Raw genomic sequence first — 19,304 nt, 5'->3', positions numbered from 1 at the left:
GGTACCCAGACCATGGTCTCTGTAATTAGATTAATCTGGAGGGTACAGTGACAAAGTAGATGGCAAGAAGCTGGCCAGGGTGTAATGTGAAACATAGCTGAGACTGGTTTATATGAGTTAGCACTGAAACTGTCACCAAATAGGAAAGTGTGGATCTTAGGGCTGGAGTAGGTAAGTGGATTAAAGTGTCTCAGAATAGGGTGTTTGGATATCCAGTGCTCCAGATGATGAAACAGGAAGAACATGATTGGGGTATAATGTGAACTTGACTTGGAGGAGTTAGATATAGTCAGTCATCTGAGTTTTTGCTCATGCACTCATCAGTCTCACCTTTGCAGATGTCAGCTCATCTCCTCCTTCAGTTAAGCAAGCAACATATATTTATTAAGTGCCTACTGTGTTTGGGGCCCTATGTTAGGTGCTAGGAATTCAAAGACATCAGTGAAAGATTCCCTATCCTCAAGAAGCTTACCTTCCTAGGGAGGAGGAGAGATAACATGCACATACAAAGCAAGTATAGAGTAACTTTGAATAGGAAGACTATAGCAGGAAGAGTCTAGGGGAGGACAGGAAAGGTCTTATGAAGAAGGCAGTATCTGAACTAGGTCTTGAAAAGCAGGAGTTATGAGAGGTGGAATTGAAGTGAGTAGAGAAGAATTCCAAGAGTGAGAGATAACCAGTGCAAAGACACAGATGGGAGGTAGAGTGTTGTGTGTAAGAGAACAAAAGATGTTCAGGATCACTACTGGAGAGTGCAAGGAGGGGAAGTTATGAGTAATAACACTGAAAACACAGGAAGGGATGAGGTTACGAAGAGCTTTAAATGACAAAGGAGTTCAGATTTGTTCCTAGAATCATGGGTGATGGGGAGATACTGTAGTTTATTGAGTGAGAGGAGTGATGTAGTCAGACTTGATACTCTAAAAAAATCACTTTGGCAGCTATATGGAGGGTGAAATGGATTAAGGGAAGACTTGAGGCAGGAAGACCAATTAGCAGGCAGTTTTAATAGTCCATGGAAGAGATGATGAGGGCCTGAACTAGAGTGGTGGTTGTGTGAGTAGACAGAAGGGGGTAGAGAAATTATGAAGATAGGGAAGACATTTGGCCACTGGTGAGTGAGAGCAGGCTATTGAGGATGATACCTAGGATGCAAATATGGGTAGCTGAAAGGATGGTAGAATTACCAGAGGTTTGGAAGAAGGACAGGTTTGAAAGGGAAAGGTGAATTTTGTTTTGGATCTGTTGAGTTTTATATGCCTCCAGGACATTCTACTTGAAATATCCAGTAGGGAGTTGATGATAGGGAATGGAGCTCTGGAGAGGGACAAGGGCTCTGAGAGTCATCTGATTGTAGTTGATTGAATCCATGAGAGACTGTGGAGAAAAAAAAAAAGGGGACCCAGAGGGAAGGTTTGATTGACACCCATAGTAAAAAGATGTGTCCTGGATGATGGTCCAGCAGAAGAGACTGAGGAGGAGTCAGACAGACAAGAGGAAAACTAGAAGAGAGAAAAGTTTCATGGTAACTCGGAGGGGAGAGAGTATCCAGGAAGAGAGGTTAATGACATCATGTGCTGCAGCGAGGCCAGGAGAGAGGAGGACTGAGAAAAGGCTGTTGATTAATGGCCAACTTTGAGACTGAGGGTTTGGCAACACTGAAGAGAGTAATTGCACTTGAGGCATAAGGTTGCAAGCCAGTTCCAGAGGGCTTAGAAAAGGACAGTACAGGCATTAACTGGAGACAGGTTTTTAAGGCAATTTGGTAAAGGAATGAGAGATACAGGACAATAGCTGGTGAGAATGGTGGGGTCTAGTAAGATTTCTTGGGAGTGACTGGGAATCTCACTGAACATGTCCTGGAGTGCTCTGGGACTTGATGCATTATGTCCTCTTGCAGATAGTAGCTTCTGAAAAACGTCACTATCTTCAGGGGAAGATGTCATACACTTTTATCGTATTAGTTTCCATGGGGGCAGCTAGGTGGTGCAGTGGATAGAGCACCAGTGCAGGAGTCAGGAGGACCTGAGTTCAAATCTCACCTCAGACACTTGACACTCAGTAGTTGTGTGACCTTGGGCAAGTCACTTAACCCCAATTGCCTCATCCTGGGTCATCTCCAGTCATCCTGATGAATATCTGGTCACTGGATTCAGATGGCTCAGGAAGAGAAGTGAGGCTGGTGACCTACACAGCCCTCCCTCACTCAAAACAAAGTCAAGTGCAAGTCATGTCATCATTTCTCTGATGGCATGGTCTTCTTCAGCAACGAAGGACGAACACACACACTCATTAGTTTCCATGGCTTATTCTTGTTTTGGTGTTATCAATTAGAGTATCATTGAATAAAGTTATCTGCTATGTTTGCATCTAATAAAGATTTTTTTTAATGGCAGATGCATGTGAGATCCTTTGTTGGAAGAGAATCTTTAAGGTTGAGTTTTGCTTTACTGAGTAAAATTTCCTCAAACTGTAGATACATACACAGTTTTTCTTTATCATCCAGTTAATTGTATGACAATGAAGATATAATCTGCTTTAGAAAAATCGTCTTTGAAAATTAGGCCATTTTCTCATATTTTCATGAAGGATATTCTTCATGCTTGTATAGACCATTATCATAAATATTTTGTGAAAAAGAAAGCATAATAATATGGATTGGTAGTTGATATTTTTAGTGGCTTTTAAAAATTTTGGCAGTAATTGTTTTATTGTTAGCCATTAGCATTGCAAATATTTTAAAATGTCTGTTAAATCATCTTCCTCTATCTTTTTGTATATGTTTTCCTAAATTTCACAGAACTTCTCCAATATTTATTCTGGTACAATTATTTTCTGCAATTTAGGTTTTTCTTATCCATTTAATAAGGAGAAATGTTGCATAAAATTGAAGTTTATATTGGTTCACGTTCATTCTAGTGCTATTTGGTGTTACTTATGTGGAATTTGTCTGGTATCTTGTAATGGAGCAAAGGTGGGGAAGTTTACATTATAATTTAAGAGGGGGGGAAACAAAAACAGATGGGAGAGTAGGGGCAAGATTGAAAACCAGATATACAAATGAGGCTAAATAAAGCCTCAAAGAGCCAAAATGTTTCTTTGGTTTGAATACTATCGTAAGCTAAAATAATTAAATGGTTGACCATGTAGTGTAGTCATTCATGTAGGTTTCAAATACTAATGCTGTTCTATCCAGGGGAGATTGGGTTCCTGTGGTGGGCAGAACATTATCTGCCTTTGTGGCTTGGGGATATAATTTAGTATTACATATGTAAAATACCTATAAATAAGTTTAATATTTTATGCTTTAACTTGTTTTTACTTTCACTTTTACCCTCTTGCAAATATGGTGCTCCATACTTTTGTTTGTTGACAATGCAGAAAAAGTAAATCTGAATAACTAGTAACAATTATGGGAAACAGCATCATCTTGTTTGTTAAGCGTCCTAGAGAGTGGAGAGAAGATTACCAACTCCTTTTGCTTTCTTGTTGGTACTCTCAATCATCCAAATGCTCCCTCCATCCCAAAATATTTTTCATTTTGCATTTTCATTTCCATGGCTCAGGTTGCTGTAATGAACAAATTATGGAATATAATTCTGCCATATAGCAAGTGGCCTCACAGTTTTCCTTTTGACCTCAGAAAACCTTAAAACCTGTCATATCTTTGTGTAAAGTTGGTAAAAAAAAAAAAATCCCCATCTTGCAAGATAAGTAACTTTGGGTTTTCATCTGTGGCCTCTGTGAGAAGAAAAGTGCCGAAGCACTTCATTTTCATCATTTCTGTCAGCAGCCTGGAATATTTGCAGCTCAACACATGGAAGGTGGACAGCTCTAACAATGAGTTTCAACCAACCATGCAAACACACAGGATCTTCAATTGACCCACTTCAGGATAGGAGGGGAATTAATGATGATAGGCAGACTATGTTGTGTGTCATCCACAGACTTTCAAGGAAGCATCTAAACCAGTACAATCAAATTCTAAAAGCTCATTTAAAAACAGAAGGAAATAGATTCATTTTACATAAGATTACACTGTTGGTGCTTCACAAATAATGAATAATAAATAGGTTAGGTGTTTATGGAATACATGAAAATAAAATTGCCACCCTGGAGCCTGTTTGAAAGCTCCCAAGTTCCTAATTCTTCTTAGTTATGCAGTTAAAAATATCAACATATTTAAGAAGATTTTCCATTTGTCTATTTTGGGTCTAGGACTTTTCACAGAAAAGGTACTTTACAAATTCAAAGTTTTATAAAATATTTTTAAAACATAATTCCCGTATCCCAGAAGTTTAGGAGTAAGTAAATAATTTCTTGTCCACTTTCCACAAGGTGATAATTAGAAGAATGCTGATTTTATTTTATTTTTTTCCCTTGTGTGACTTCAAGAGGATTAATGGATTGGAGAAATTTTTTTTTGCTTGTACTGTTGAGTTTTAATTCTCATTTTCAAGTTTTTACTTAAATTATTTCAAGAGGTAGAGAAATGGAAAGAGCACTTTCAATTCTCTTTCAGTGCCTTTGTTCCTATTATTTCACATGTTTGTAATGGACCCCACTCCCTCCTCCGTATCTTGTTCTGGTGAAGCCCCTCCATTCTTTCAGGGCCCAACTTAAAAGCCATCTCCTTCATCAAGTCTTACCTGACTCCAGGGCTCAGGAGGAGAAAGTGAGGCTGGTGACCTGCACAGCCCTCTCTCACTCAAAACAAAGTCAAGTGCAAGTCATGTCATCATTCCTCTGATATCACAGTCTTCTTTGAAAATGAAGGAGGAACACACATCCTGACTCCACAGGGTAAAGTGATTTCTTTCTCCTAAACTTTGCATTTGTCTCCTAGGCCTTTGTTTGTTTGTTCATTCTGTTATTGCAAATGTTTTGTGAATTTTCAGGAACTGGGAGGAATAGCTGGTTGAAGCATCATAGCAATTCTTACTTAGAGTGCAGTGAAATATTGCATCTGGTCTTTAGTGCTATCAAGATTTCTTCATTTCTGAGATTGTATATTGCCCCAAAGGGCTTCATGGTTTAATGGGTAGTGTAATGGGCTAGTTGTCAGATCTCACCTGTGATACTAGCTGTGTTTGTTGGGTAAGACACTGATTCCTCTGAGAATTAAGCAACTAAGACTTAAAAGACTAGTTGTGATGTGCCTTGGTTGAAAGAGTTCCCACACTGCTGAAAAAAAAAATATATGTGGTCTAAAAACTATGCAGACCAAAAGATGTATGAAGATTTGGCCTTATTCATGGTAACTTTTCTTTGGATAGAATTGAGTTTTTTGAAAATTGATAATTTACGTATGGCATATATGATAACAATTAAGTACATTCTTACTATGTATACCATAAAACCAGAACATCTCAATCTTCAATCATTCTTGTATAAATAGGAATATACAGGATACCTTTTACAGTAGTGAATCTGCCTCCTTCGCAAGTAAAACTCTCCACAAGGAATCTATCAATGATTGTAAGAAGTGGAGGTAATTCGTTAGTAATAGCGCAGGATTAATCGTAATGGGTCAGAATTTATTACCAGCTTGAAACTGTTTAAGATGGTTACTCCTGATAAAATATGTTTATTTCACCCCCAGCGCATACACTTTTACTTTTGCGGGTTAATATTATAGACAGCTATGGGTAGGTTTTGCCATTGGGTTTTTGTTTCTCCAGTGGTCTCTAACCCTACTCTGCCTAGTGAGAGAGACTATTATAATACTTGAGAATTTAATTTTATTTTTCAACCCTAACCTTTATGAAGTTTTAAAAAATTATATTCCTAGGCAATATTTACTGGCTTTCTTATATTTAGTGACTGCCATGCTGGGACCTGTGAATTCAGAGTACTGACTCTTAAATTTCAATATTTCTTTTTCTGCTGGCCTTTCAATATTTATCACTAAAGTGCTCATTGAGATTGAATAGAGGCATAGAAATGTTTTAATCAACTATGTACTCTGGCAGTAGTGACAGACTGCTTTGAGCAGCATTGGGTTTTCTTATGCTTTGTCAACTTTCTGAGCCATTAACTTGTGAAATGAAAATAAATTTGCTACTTCTGAAACAGGCTGTAAATGTCCCTGGTCCTTTGGGCTTCTTTTGTGCTGAGATAGGTGTGTTTATATAATTATATTAGTATCTTCGTTGAACCTTCTGAGTTAGAGTAATAGCTTTTGCTCCCCACCTCCAAAAAGTGTGTTTTTTTAGACCTGTATTTTTGTAGTAATTTGATTTCTGCGCTTTGGCCTTGGTGCACTCCCTGACATTCCAGACTCATGGATAACACTTGAATTCCAAAGCACCTGAGTGCTCACTTACGGTAAATAGATTTCTCTCCCATAAGCAATGTTTTTCTCTCAGCTATTCTGTTTCTTGCTCTTCCACTTAAATTGCTGTCTATCTCTTCTCTATTTCCCATAGAGATTGGGTTTTTGTAAAAATAGTTTGACCCAAGAAAAAGCAGTATTTATTCTGAATTAGCAATTCATTGTTCACACACACACATCTGTCATAGAAAGGTACCTCTTGTATTCTAGGAGCACTTTTCTTTCCCATCAAAATAGTTTGCTAAATAATAACAGTAATTATATTGTGTTTTTATCTGGCACCTTTTGAAGGACTTCATAGATTTTTTTTCCTCCTTGGTAATCTTTACAGCATACCCATGAAGCAGGCAGTCAGGTATTGTAAACTTCAGAGAATTATGATGTTTATTATAGTGATAATAACAATCATGAATTTTGCTATTCTTAAATGTGTTTTTATATTTAATACGTTTGTATTTGTGTTTCCAAAGCAAGCTTTCTTACATTATGTGTGCTTTCAGACTATTGTTCAATCCATTTTTCCAGGTTTCCAACTTGGGTAGTGAGTGCATATTTATGAATAGTGTCTCATCTTAAAGAAGTTGTATTTATTTTTATTTCTGTTCTGTTTGTGCTCGAACATAGTGGATAGCTTACAAATATACTATCCAGTTTGCTGATGGGAAAATCAAAATCAAGAGGTAAAAATTATTTGGGCAACAAGGGTAGGAGACTCATATTTTTGACTAATAGTTTCAGTCTACCTTCTGTCCAATACTTCTGTCTTCTTAGTGATTCCTTATAGTATAATTAATTTTTATTATGTTTGTTTCATAACTGAAGCCCTTGTCCTAACATTGCTTCTTGGGATAGTAGTTCTTTGATGAGTGGTTTTTCATATTTTACTTCTCCTATATATTTGTCTGTTTGGCAATAAGCGTCATTATTATCATTATTTTTCCACTATCCACATAGATTCTTAGTTCTTAGAGTGTAATAGCCATATAACAATTCTGTCTGAATGTCTTTGTTTTTGTTTTTTTAATTGTGAAAACAATACTTTTAGAGTGAGAGGATTTCTAGTCAGTTTCTGACTAGAACAGTTTATAAAGCAGTTTGCTTTTACTCCACAGTTCCCATGGAATGAGACCTACAGGGTTAAAATGTATATTTCACAACTACCTACCATTGAAGAAAATGATAGTGGATCCCCACCCTTAGAAATGCTGTCTGCTGCCCTGGAGCCCTAAGGATTTTCTAGGACTGCTCTTGTTCCCTTTGTTTTTCAAGAAAGCATTCCTTTCCTGAGGTAGAGCAATAACTGAGCACTACCTCGAGAAAACCTTGTACTACAATCTTTCTTCATGTGCCATTGAAAATGCTTGGGTGCAGGGTGTGTATGAAATAAGAACAAAATAGAAAATGAGGTTCTAAGATTAGAATACTCCAACTATTACATGTTGCATTTGGTGCCTTTGGAGGGATGTATTACCTACAGTTAATTATTTTCATGAGTTATTTGATGTTTGGGTTGTTTCCTTGGCCTCAGCTATGAAGTGAGGAAAACAGGTTGCTGTGGAACTGAATTTACTGGGTGGCTAATCAGATGGAGTTTATAGGAGAAATAATATAATGATGGAAATGGGAGAGTGCACTAAAAACCAGACAAACTTTTAATGTATTTTTCTTTCTACCTGGCAGAAATTAGAAACTGCACAGAAAAAATAGCAGAAAGTCAGCAACAAAGTCAAGGAGAAATATAAGAAACTATATGTTTATCTGCTCAATTCTCCCACCTTTAAAGGAGAATTAAACATTATTTGTTCCTTGTGACTGAGAGAAGAAAAAGCTCTTGTTCAGTTTTCTGAATGGTTTATAGGTCTAAACTCGACAGATTTGCTTTCTGTTGATGATTATGGCTTGTGACCCTTAGTACAGCCAGAACCCTGATTATCTCAGCTGATGGAGCCTGTCCTTCTTTTCCCTCAGCTGGCAATTAGGAGACCTAGGAAAATAATGGAAAGAGGTCTCTTTGGAAATGGAAAAGAGCTTGAATTTGGAAAGGAGCTATAAAGGATGGAAGGGAAAGTCTGAGAAATAGAGTTGATCAGAAAGCAAAGGTGTTAAGTACTCATTCACATACATGATCTCTTGATTAGTGCCTTGAGTATCGCCACCCTCACTTTATAGAGGAGGGAACTAAATTAAATTCTTCCTTCTGAATGGCTTGGTTTTATCCTAATCCACAGTAAGAGGCAAACTCCTGTCTAGGCACCTAAGTCACATTCTACCTGTTCTTCTGTAGCAGATTGCCCCCTCTTTTGCTAACTTCAGCTTCTTTCCATCTACTGGCTGTTTCTTTGCTGCCTACACACATTCCCATGTCTCTCCTATCCTTAAAAATCCTGTGCTTGAACCTTCAGTTCTGGCTAGCTATTGTCCTACATCTCTCCTGTCATTGCCATTTGCTTATTTGACATATCCAACCAGTTGTCTCATATCTAACCAGACATCTCAAATTCACATGTAATAAAGTAAACTCCTCTTTTTTCCCCCAAAGCCTTGCCTCTTCAGAACTTCCCTACTAATGTCCTCACCTTCCTTCAAGAGGAATGCATGGAGTCTTCAGGGAGGACTAACACCTCTGGTATGAGGGCTGGCTGAACCCTTTTCAGGGTTGCTCATTCACCTTTGGTGTCCACCTGTCATTCAACTCTCACCTGTGTCTCCAAGAAGCTGTAGCATGTACAGTAGCCACACCCTGGTAAAACCATCTTGGCAGATGGACTAAACCAGGTTGAGGGTAACTGACAAGCCTCAGATCTGTTGGTGAGTTAAGGGGATGTCTGCCCCAAGCATATGAAGATTTCTGGCCAAATGGGTGGATGAAAACAGTTTGTGCTAGTGACCATGAAGGTGGCCAAAGCAGACACTGTGGAGAGCTTAGAGCTTGGTCAGACACTGAAGACACCAAGGTCATCTACTCCATCCCAGGCCATCACCTGTCATCTTGACTTTTATCTTGCCACTGGGCTTTGATGACTCTAGAAGAGAGAGTGAGGCTGATGAGGTTGTGCAACTCTGCTTTCCTTGAATCCAGTTCACCTAGTCTCTTCCCTCCTTTCTTCTTCCTCTCTTTGTCTTCTCTCATTTCAGTGCTCCCTTCCTCCCTCCCTCCCTTTCTCCCTCCCTCCCTCTCTCCCCTCCCTCCCTCCCTCTTCCCACCCTTCCTTCCTTCCTTCCTTCCTTCCTTCCTTCCTTCCTTCCTTCCTTCCTTCCTTCCTTCCTTCCTTCCTTCCTTCCTTCCTTCCTTCCTTCCTTCCTTCCTTCCTTCCTTCCTTCCTTCATCTTTCCTGCTTCTCTTACCCCCTCTCCACCCCCAAGGAAGGACCAGTACCTTTGGTGTGATGTCTGCTGAGCCCTTCCACCTTTGGTGTCCACCTGTTCTGCCTAACTCTCATCTGTGCAGGCCCACTTCCCCCCCCCCCCCCCCCCGCCAGGTAAACTGTCTTGGCAGGCGGGCCAAAGCAGGTTGAGGGTAACCTAGGATTCTCAAACCCATTGGTGACTTAGGGGGGTGTCTACCCCATGTGAAGACTTCCTCTGGTGAAATGGGTGGATGAGAACAATTTTTTCCAACGTCCATGAAGGCAGATGAAGCAGGTGATGTGGAGCACTTAGAGCTTGGTTAGACACCGAAGACACCAGTGTCATCCACTGCATCCTGAGCCATCGCCAGCCGTCTGTTAACTCTGTCCTGCCACTGGACTATGATGACTCTGGAGGAGACAGTGAGGCTGATGATTTCATGCAACTCCTCCTCATTTAAATCCAATTAATGCACAAATCAAAAGAAATCACTCATACCATTTCACCACTTCCCTGACCCTCTTTTCCTTCATGCCCTTTCCCTGTCTTTCCTTCCCTTCCTCACTCTCTCCCCCTTCTTTCATGCCTTCTTTCATTCTGTGCCTCCTTCCTCCCTCCATCTTCTTATTTCCTGCCTCCCTTCTTTCCACTTTCCTTTTTTCCTTCACTCTTTTCTTCCTTCCCTCTCCTTTCTTTTCCCTTTCCCTTTTGCTGCTTTTATATAACCATTATAGTTGAGCATTTAACGACTTATTTATATATTTACTTTCCCATTGAATCATAATCTTGGCTCCTGGTGATCAATTCTTTCTTTGGGTATAACAGCTGATTGTTCCTTATTCAAGAGTAGTATCATGTTCTTGATCCAAGGTAGATTAGACTAAATATATTCTTGTTGGGGATTGGGGTGGGAATTGCTTTTGTACCTTTGTGTTGTGCAGTTGTGACACTTGTGTCTTTGTAGATACCCTGGAAGGGCTTATTAGTTTTGTTTCAAGTAATTATTCTTGCACAGCAGTGTTGTCTTCAGTGCTTAGTTGTTTATTCTGACACTGGGGCAGCAATAATTACCTCAACTTATAAACATTAATTATTGAAGTAATTTGCAGATAGTTCACTAGCATTTGCAATTTACCTGATGCTTTGCTTTGTCTTCCTGCTGTTTTAAACCAACCGGCAGTGTGTTGTATGGTCGAGGTATGTGTTTATGTAAGATTTATCTGATATGTAAAGGTTAATTAATATGTGTTTATTCACAGTGGTGGAGTGTTGATACGTTACTTTTAGCTTTTTTTATGATCTCTGACTGTATGAAATATACTATGCCCTTTTCATGTGGTTAGATTTTCATATTACTTTGTGTCCTTTATTCTCTGATTATTTATTAGATAATATATGTATATAAATATGTATAATAGAGTGATTGTTTTTATTGCCATTAGCACTCATAAATGCCTATGCTATCATCTGTGGTGTGTAACATTTTATGATGACAGTCCAGAAGTAAATACTTTTCCTTGTGTATATTACAAGTAAGCCACTGGAGCATAATTAGAATTTACATTAGGACATAAGCTCCTTGAAAGCAGTGCTCATATTTGTATTCTGAGAGCTTAGCACAGTGCCTGGCACATAGTAGGTTCTTAAAAATGCTTGTTAATTGACTGTAAGGATCACAGCTTTTAGAAAAATTCCCATCCTTGTTTGTTGTGTTATTCTTAAAGCAGATGCTTCGTAATTTTTTTCTTGGTGATGATGTAGCTATATTGCAATCAAAGAATGAGATTTGCTGGTTGTCAAGTCCTGTAGTTATTTTAGTATGCTAGATGAAATGAAAATTAAATACAATTATAAAATTCCTTTGATGAACCTATTTTATGTCATTTGAACTCTATCACATTTAATACAAAGAAAAAGATAATCATCATGGAATATGTCTAAAGCATACAGATGTGTTAAATTTAAAAATACCCTATTATTGTAAATTTTCCATAATCCAGCATGATTTGAAGAATGGGTTATTCCTTAATCACATATTCTGGCTAATAGAGTATCATCATGTATGCTACATGTTGATTTGTGGTTTTCATATAATTAAAATTTAATAAAATGCGTTTAATAGTCTTCCCTGAGCCTTTTGGTGATTGTGAAAGCACATCAGGATATTGCAGGTCTTTAGATTCATCATTATGCATGCCAGTCACTACCCTGGATCTGTGTGGACCTACTGTGTAATGTGGATCCCTGCATGGAAGACTAGAACCTGATCAGAGTTTATCATATATAGTTTTTTTCAGTTTTTATAAAATCATTTTTCCTTTACAAGGTAATGAGCCTTAAACTTCAGATTTCACTCTGTGTAATAGTTAAGGAAAAGTCCTTCCCCCTCTCCACCAATGTCACACTCAGTGCTGACACTTATTTATATTCACGTTTGCCTGATCATCTTTCTTAAAAGAATAAGAATTTTAGAAGATCATTCTGCTCTGTCAGAAGCTTATTTTGTTATTGTTTTTTTTCTGCACAAAAAGATGCTGTAGAAAGGAACCAAACATAATGGCGCCATCTGGTTGCAGGTTATTCTTAGTAGTCAGATCATTTTGCTTCAAGTTTAAAAGCATGTAATACTCCAGTTTGTTTCATTAACTATATCAGGTTATGCCGTTCTTCAGATGTGAAGATGTTTCTATTGATCCTTATTAGCTGAATGTCTATTTTCTTTTCCTGCATTAGTAACAGATTTGTGATTATCAGTCACTTTGCCTGTCTTACCTGTGACCAGTGACAGCTGGTTGTGGACGAGGATACAGTCTGTGTTTATACAGCCAAGCAAAGACAACCTGCCAATAGAAGATTTGACCTTGTCCTTGTTCATATGTATAAAATAATTTTCCCCCCAAGGTGATAATTCTAGGACCAACATGTTTACGACTTGGATCAGTAGGCTTCATTTCTTATTTCATATTTATTTTATATTCTTATTTTTATGGCCATGTATGTTTGTATTTTGTACATTGTTTCACATATGAAAGTATGTGGTATGTAGTATATTTTATGATGACCATGTAGAAACAATACTTTACCTTGTGTATTTTAAAAGTAAGCCACTACAGGATTATTAGAATTGACATGAGAGCATAAGCTACTTGACTGCAGTGACTGTCTTTCTGCTTATATTTGTGTTCGCAGGGCTTAGCACAGTGCTTAGTAACATAGTAAGCTCTTAAATGCTTTTGACTGATGAACAGTAAGGAACATATCTTTTTGAAAAATTCCCACCCCTGTTTATAGTGTTATCCTTAGAGCAGTGTGAATGTACTATTGATTTTTTGAGTAGTTTTAAAATGTTTTTTGAAAAGAATCCAGAATTTTATCCCCTTTCCCCCATTTCCATTTACAGAGTAACACAGAAAAAGATGGTATGCTCTCAGTTGTAAGAATAAAGCATGGAGACAAATGTGAGTGAGGAATACATCCTAATTATTTCATTTAATGAATCCATCTTATCTGTCTTATTCTACAACTAGCAAGGTAGAAGCTATCATTCCAAAGGCCTGTGCCCTCTGGTGCAGAGATTCTTAACTCTGAGTCCATAGACCCCAAAAGGTCTACAGCTAGATTTCAAGGGTGCTGTGAACTTGGATGTTATTTTCACTGACCTGTGACTGAAATTTAATATTTCTGTCAAATATGCACGTAAGCAACAAACACTATTCCAAGAAGTGGTCTGTAGATATCACCAGATTTCCAGAGGGATCTATGACACAAAAAGGTTAAGAACTTCTGCTCAAATATTTCCTTAGGGTTTTGGTTATGCCTTACTTGCTGTTTTGCAACTATTTTATCTGGAAATAATTTATCCAGAAACATTTATCTCTCTAATTCCAGAGAGGATACTCTGCTGTTTAAGCGGTTTCTTTATTCCATTCTAACTGAGGCATCTAGGTGGTACATTGCATAGAATATGTATGGTCGATGGATCCTGGGGGTCCCAGAGGCCTCTTCAGGGGTCTATGAGGTCAAAATTATTTTAATAAAAACACTAAGACAGTATTTGCCTATTAAAATACAACTACAACTCTATGTGAGACTGGATTTTCTTCATATACTTCAATCAAAACTGTATTTTGCAACAGACTGAGTGCAGAAACAGATATGAGAATCCAGCTGTCTTCCATTAAGCTGTGCATTACAGAGATATGCAGATATGTAAAATGATACTTTCATTACTAAATTCTTTTGTTTTGGAAAAGTATTTTTATAACAATGTTATTTACATTAATATGTAGTAGGCTTACTATTCTTTTAAATGAATTAATAGTTTTTAAAAACTTATCAGTTTTAATTTCTGGTATGATAAATTTAAATAGATTTAATCCGCATAAACAAAAGCTCTTTGTAATCCTCAATAATTTTTAAGAGTATAAAAGATTCTGATACCAAAAAGTTTGAAAACTCAATTCAGTAAGCTTTTCTAAATGCCTGCTATGTGCCAGGTACCTCTAAGCACAGGAAATACAAACAAGAAAAAAAAGTTTTTGCCCTCCAGGAGCTTACAATCTAATGGGCCAAGACAACATACAAAAAGAAGCTGGAAAGGTGGGAGGAGTGACACACAACAAGGGTTCTCCTTAGTGGGGGCTCTTGTTCTGTGGAGTTGAAATTAAATAATGCTGTAGATGGAAAAATGGAGTCAGCTAAAAATTTAATTCCTGCCCTCTAAAAAGGAACAGTTTGTAAGGAATTTAGTGCTCTGCTCTCCGGTCCTTGAATTAGAGGAGAGAGGAGGCTAGATAGAGCATACAATTTGGAATCAGGAAGATTTCAGTTCAAATGCTGTCTCAGACACTTACTAATCATGTAACCCAGGGTGAATCCCTCTCCCAGCCTTAGTTTTCCTACCTGTAAAATCAGGGTAATAATAGAACATATCTCAGATGGGTATTGTGTGGATCAATCAAGATAACATGTAAAGTGCTATATCAATGAATATAATGAATACATAACATATATAATAATATATTAATGAAAGCATTTATTAGTAAGCACTTACTAAGTGCAGAGTACTTTGTTAAGTGCTGTGGATACAAATAGAAATATAGGACATAATAGAAAAGTAACACAATGATAGTCTACATTTTAATGGAGCAGATAATGGAAATGTTAACTTTAATTATTCAATTTATTTCCTTTAAAGAAAGAAGATATCATATTTCCTCTGTCATTCCTCTTCTGAGAAATCTTCAGTGGTTCCAGCCTTTTGCTCACTGAATAAAGTTCAGATTTGTCTGGCATTCAAGGCTCTTCAAAATCTGATACTGTTTTATCTCATATTATTCCTCCTTGTTTATTAAAAACAAAATCTTTTTAGAAGAGTTAAATAAAAAAATGCTAGGCATAGACCTAACTTTCCAAAATAGTTAATAAAACATTTAAAATTATTACATTTAAAACCAGGGATTATCTTGGGTCATATAATTTCTGATTGGGAATCCTGAGTGATAGTATGAGTTAAAATTCCACAATAAGTGATCTCATTACAGCAAAAACCTATTATGGGAAAAAAAAAGATCTCTAAATCTTAATTGTTCATATACGTAAAGCAGGATTAGATACTTAATTCCACATACATTTGTGCTATCTTTGGAAGTTGTTATAATATGATTAGTCTCATAGCTGCAGACTTTGGAGGAAATCAGCACATGTTGTGGAAAGGGTATTGGGGTTTATGGTTGGTTCTTCTTCTTTCAAATTCTGCCTCTTCTACTTGCTATAATTTATTCTTGGGCATGTCACTTAATCTCTGTGCCTCAGTTTTCTCCCTTAAAAGTGAGGGAATTGGACCAGATGATTTCTAAGGTCCCTTCTGGCTAAATCTATGAGGCTACTCTCTTCCACATGCTCTACCAAACTCATTTGCTCATTCCTTCCTCTGAGCTCTTGTCTGAAATGCCCCAGCTTCCTTTCTTTGCCTGTTGAATATCTATGCATATTTTTAAATCCAACTTACATGCCATCTCCTCCATAAAGAAAGTTTTTTCTCCCTCTTTCCTCCTGCCTTTATTAGGATCCATCCTGCTTTGATTTCATGTAATGTTTTGTACTGTTTTTGTAGTATCCTCATTTATGTATATGTTTCTTGCCCTCTTCTTAGATTGTAAAAACTCTAATTGAGAAGGGACAATCTCTTAAATACACCTTTTAAAAAATTAATCTTATTTTGGGTTTAGCAAAAGACTTGGCACACAGTAGGGATTCATTGAATATTTGTTAAATGAATTTAATTTTTCCTCCCTGTGATATATGGTTTTGTTCTTTGCCTTTCTTTTACCTGATGCTAAGAACGTTAGAACTGCTTTCCTGAGCAAGTGAAACCTGTGAACACTGAATGAGTATAACTTAAAGACTAAGAGGAATATGTCTTTAAGTTCCTACAGGTACTTATTAAAAATGATGGTGGCCTTCTTGATACATTTAACTTTTCGGTACCTACTTTTGCCTTTAACATTGTTGCTGTTCTGTAGAATTGAGGGACAGTCTTCAGAAGGGTGAATTACTTGATTTTAATATGCATGTATATAATGAGGCTAAAGCTGAAAGAAGCCAATCTTTGGTAGCAGCTGAGTTGCCAGCAAATAAATGATTTGTTAGTCTCATTAAAGAACAATCCCAAGCATGACCCTGGAGTCAGGATGTGATAGGAATTCTGAAGGAGTAAACCTTTATATCAGTAGAGTACTGAGTCTACCATATCTTTTCCAACCAAAAGTTTGTCTTTCATCTCTATTGAAATGTATAGTTAGGGGATGAATAAACAGTTCTAAGAATTGTTGAGACAACTGAGTAAATTTGGTAGGGGAGACTTTGCTCCCAAAGCAACCTATTTATATTAAACCTACTTTTTTTAAAATCTTGGTATCAACCAGTTTAAATGACCTACTTTTTTGGTTGATTGGAACATGAATGTGCCCAGGCTTGTTTTTTGTCCAGAAGTTTATTGCTCATTAGGATTATAAAGGATCATAGACTTAGAGCTGAATATCATTTATAATGCCTTTCTCAGCATGAGAATTGTGTTTTGGATAGCATTCATTTACAGAATTTATGTACTACATATTAATGTCCAAAAAGTCAATTCACTCCTCCACCCAAAAAAAAGTGATCAGTTCAATCTTCAACTACTATTTAAAGCAAAATTTTCTTCTACTTTTATAATTCTGAAACATCTCCATGTAGTGATTGCTATTTTGCCCACAATTTCCCGATCATTTTGTTTGGAATTGTACTTTTATTAAGATCTTATTGCCTTTTATTTATCAGACTCAGTTTTAGATAGATTCTTATGGTATTCTTAAGGAAAAAAAATGAGGTGGTTAAGACTCAAAAAAAGGGAAGTGTTAGTTCAGTGTGGAAAGATAGATTGAGGTAGATTGAGATGAATGAAGATGCTGAGAGGCTGTCTGACTCTCAACAGTCTGAGGATTTCAACAGATATGAACAGATAACCTATTTGTTAAGTCATGTGTATAATGTTCTTCTGTATACAGTTTTTATTAAATTTCTGTAATATAGAAACATATCTAAATTGTGTTTGTGCTTTACCTTTTTCTTTAAAAAATGTATGTGATTTGAATTCAAATTTAGAGTTCAGGAATAGAGAGAAGAATATTCAGAGGAGGAAAGGAAAATGAAAAGTTCTTTGAAACTTTTTTTTCATTAACCAACCTTTGTGGTTTTACATAGTTTAGCCAATTAGTTTGCTAATACTTCCTTCTATTACAGATAGAGAAAATCAATATGCTTCTAGAAGGAGCCATTGAAAAATAGAATTGGCTTGTGAATTAAGGGAGAATTTACTCATTTACAGTTTCCAGAGCTCTCGTGTTGATTTCAGAGGCTTCAGGAAAGACTTAATTGTATTATTTTAAAATCCATATAGATAGTACATGCCTCACAGTGTTTTGAGAATCTAATGTGATCATAATGCATGTCACATGCTTTGCAAGCCTTAAAGTGCAGCTTCTTCTGATGGAGAATCTGTGATTCTGTGATTATCATAATCCTTTCTTGATGTTGTGTGTAAAAAGCCAGAGACAAAATAAAATAATCCTGGTAACTGAGAATCTTCCTCAAAAATCTGTGAAATAATGTGTATTATTATTATCCTATTTAATAAATGAGGGAACTTGGGTTTCAGAAGGTTAATTGGTTCAATGATCATGCGCATCAGAGCTGATACTGGAGTTTAAGTTCAGTACCAAATCTTGGGGCTTTGAGGCCTAATCCAATTACAGTTTGTTTTTCATGCCTCTATCAACAGAGAGGAAATCCAGGCTTATGGCATCACTAGGGGGAGCTGAAACAGTAGAAAATGGGAATTTACAGCTTTCTTCACGTTGAAGCCAAAGCATAATCCGTAAAAATAAAGCAGACATCACTTATTCCCTATATGAATATATGTTGCTCTTGCTCAAGAGGAAGAAGCAAATTTTTCTGGGAGCTTAAAAAAAACAACCCAGCAGTCAGGTGTTTTCCCTGATCCATCTCATTAAGATGGTTAATACAGGCTTTAAAAAATTATGTATATGTGTGCATACATGTGCATCTTTTTCAGTGCTGCAGAAGGAAAAGTCATCCCCTCTTTGACTTATTAAATGCTTCCTTGAGAATTTCCGTAGAATTTAAGTGACTTGCTCAGGTTCTCACATCTAATAAATACTAAGGGTGAATTTGTGTCCATGTTCCCACTGTGGGTGATCTTTGTAGTTTAGTCTTTTATATAGGTTAAAGAGTAGTCTTGATATTTCCCAGGTGGTGATTATTTTGACTTAGCTTTGGAAGTGTTCCTTAAGGTAATAGCTATCCTCAAAGTGCTACAGGTTAACTTTAAGATGTGGTATAATATAGCAGCTAGAATGCTGGGCTTGGGGCCAGAAAAGCCTGTGTTCTCTTTCTGTTTTTAGCACTCCTTAATTAAATTACCCTAGGCTAGTCCCTTCACCTTTCTGAGCCTCTATTTTCTCATGTGTAAAATGGAATAAGTAGAGCTCTAATGGCTGTCTCACAGCATTGTTGTGAGGATCAAATGATATCCCACATGGAAAGATGTTCAAAACCTTAAAAATTCTAAGTTACATTATTCAGTTATAGAGTAAAACATACTGACTTTAGAATAAGCATAGTGAATTAGTGTGTGCTAGAGCCACTTAGCTTAGTATTTTCCCTTTTGTAAAAAATAGCTCTTGAAGGTCCCACTCATGCACGCCTAGTCTTCTGTTAAAAAATTCACTTCTGTATTTTCCCAGGGATAATAATCTTTAAGACAGACTGAACATTAATATTTATAGGAAGCACAGCACATGTTTTTCTTTATATAGGTTTTTCTGCCTCCAATTTGCTCATGTGTTAGTATCCTTTTAAAAATTCTTTTTTTTTTCTGCAGAGAAAATGAAGTGCTGAAAGTACAACTGAAGAAGTATGTTGGAGCTGTCCAGATGCTGAAAAGAGAAGGACAATCTGCTGAAGGTGAGGAGAAGGGGGAAAAAACGGCAGAAAGTATTAGCCACAACCTGGGCAAATTAATTTCATGAAAACTCCTTTTAAAACTTCTTACAAGATATTA

The 19,304-nt window shown here is 36.9% G+C and overlaps 1 protein-coding gene across 8 annotated transcripts in view; it reads left to right on the top strand.

Annotated features, from left to right (window-relative positions):
- SNX29 (sorting nexin 29) overlaps positions 1-19,304 on the top strand; it is a 688,321-nt gene that overhangs the window by 184,500 nt on the left and 484,517 nt on the right. For 7 of the 8 annotated variants that reach the window (XR_011967204.1, XR_011967210.1, XM_072609956.1 and 4 more), the window contains exon 14: positions 19,125-19,207. Coding sequence is in view for 5 of the 8 variants with exons in the window: in XM_072609956.1 (XP_072466057.1) it covers positions 19,125-19,207 (83 nt within the window). In the remaining 3 variants the exon portion in view is untranslated. Of the gene's footprint in view, positions 1-4,611; positions 4,804-19,124; positions 19,208-19,304 lie in introns of those variants that run through there. The other variant, XR_011967211.1, reaches the window with a different exon arrangement.

This window comes from Notamacropus eugenii, chromosome 1, assembly GCF_028372415.1.
Source record: "Notamacropus eugenii isolate mMacEug1 chromosome 1, mMacEug1.pri_v2, whole genome shotgun sequence".
NCBI lineage: Eukaryota > Metazoa > Chordata > Mammalia > Diprotodontia > Macropodidae > Notamacropus > Notamacropus eugenii.
The sequence above is the reverse complement of the archived record's forward strand: the minus strand, read 5'-3'. Positions and strand labels throughout refer to the sequence as shown.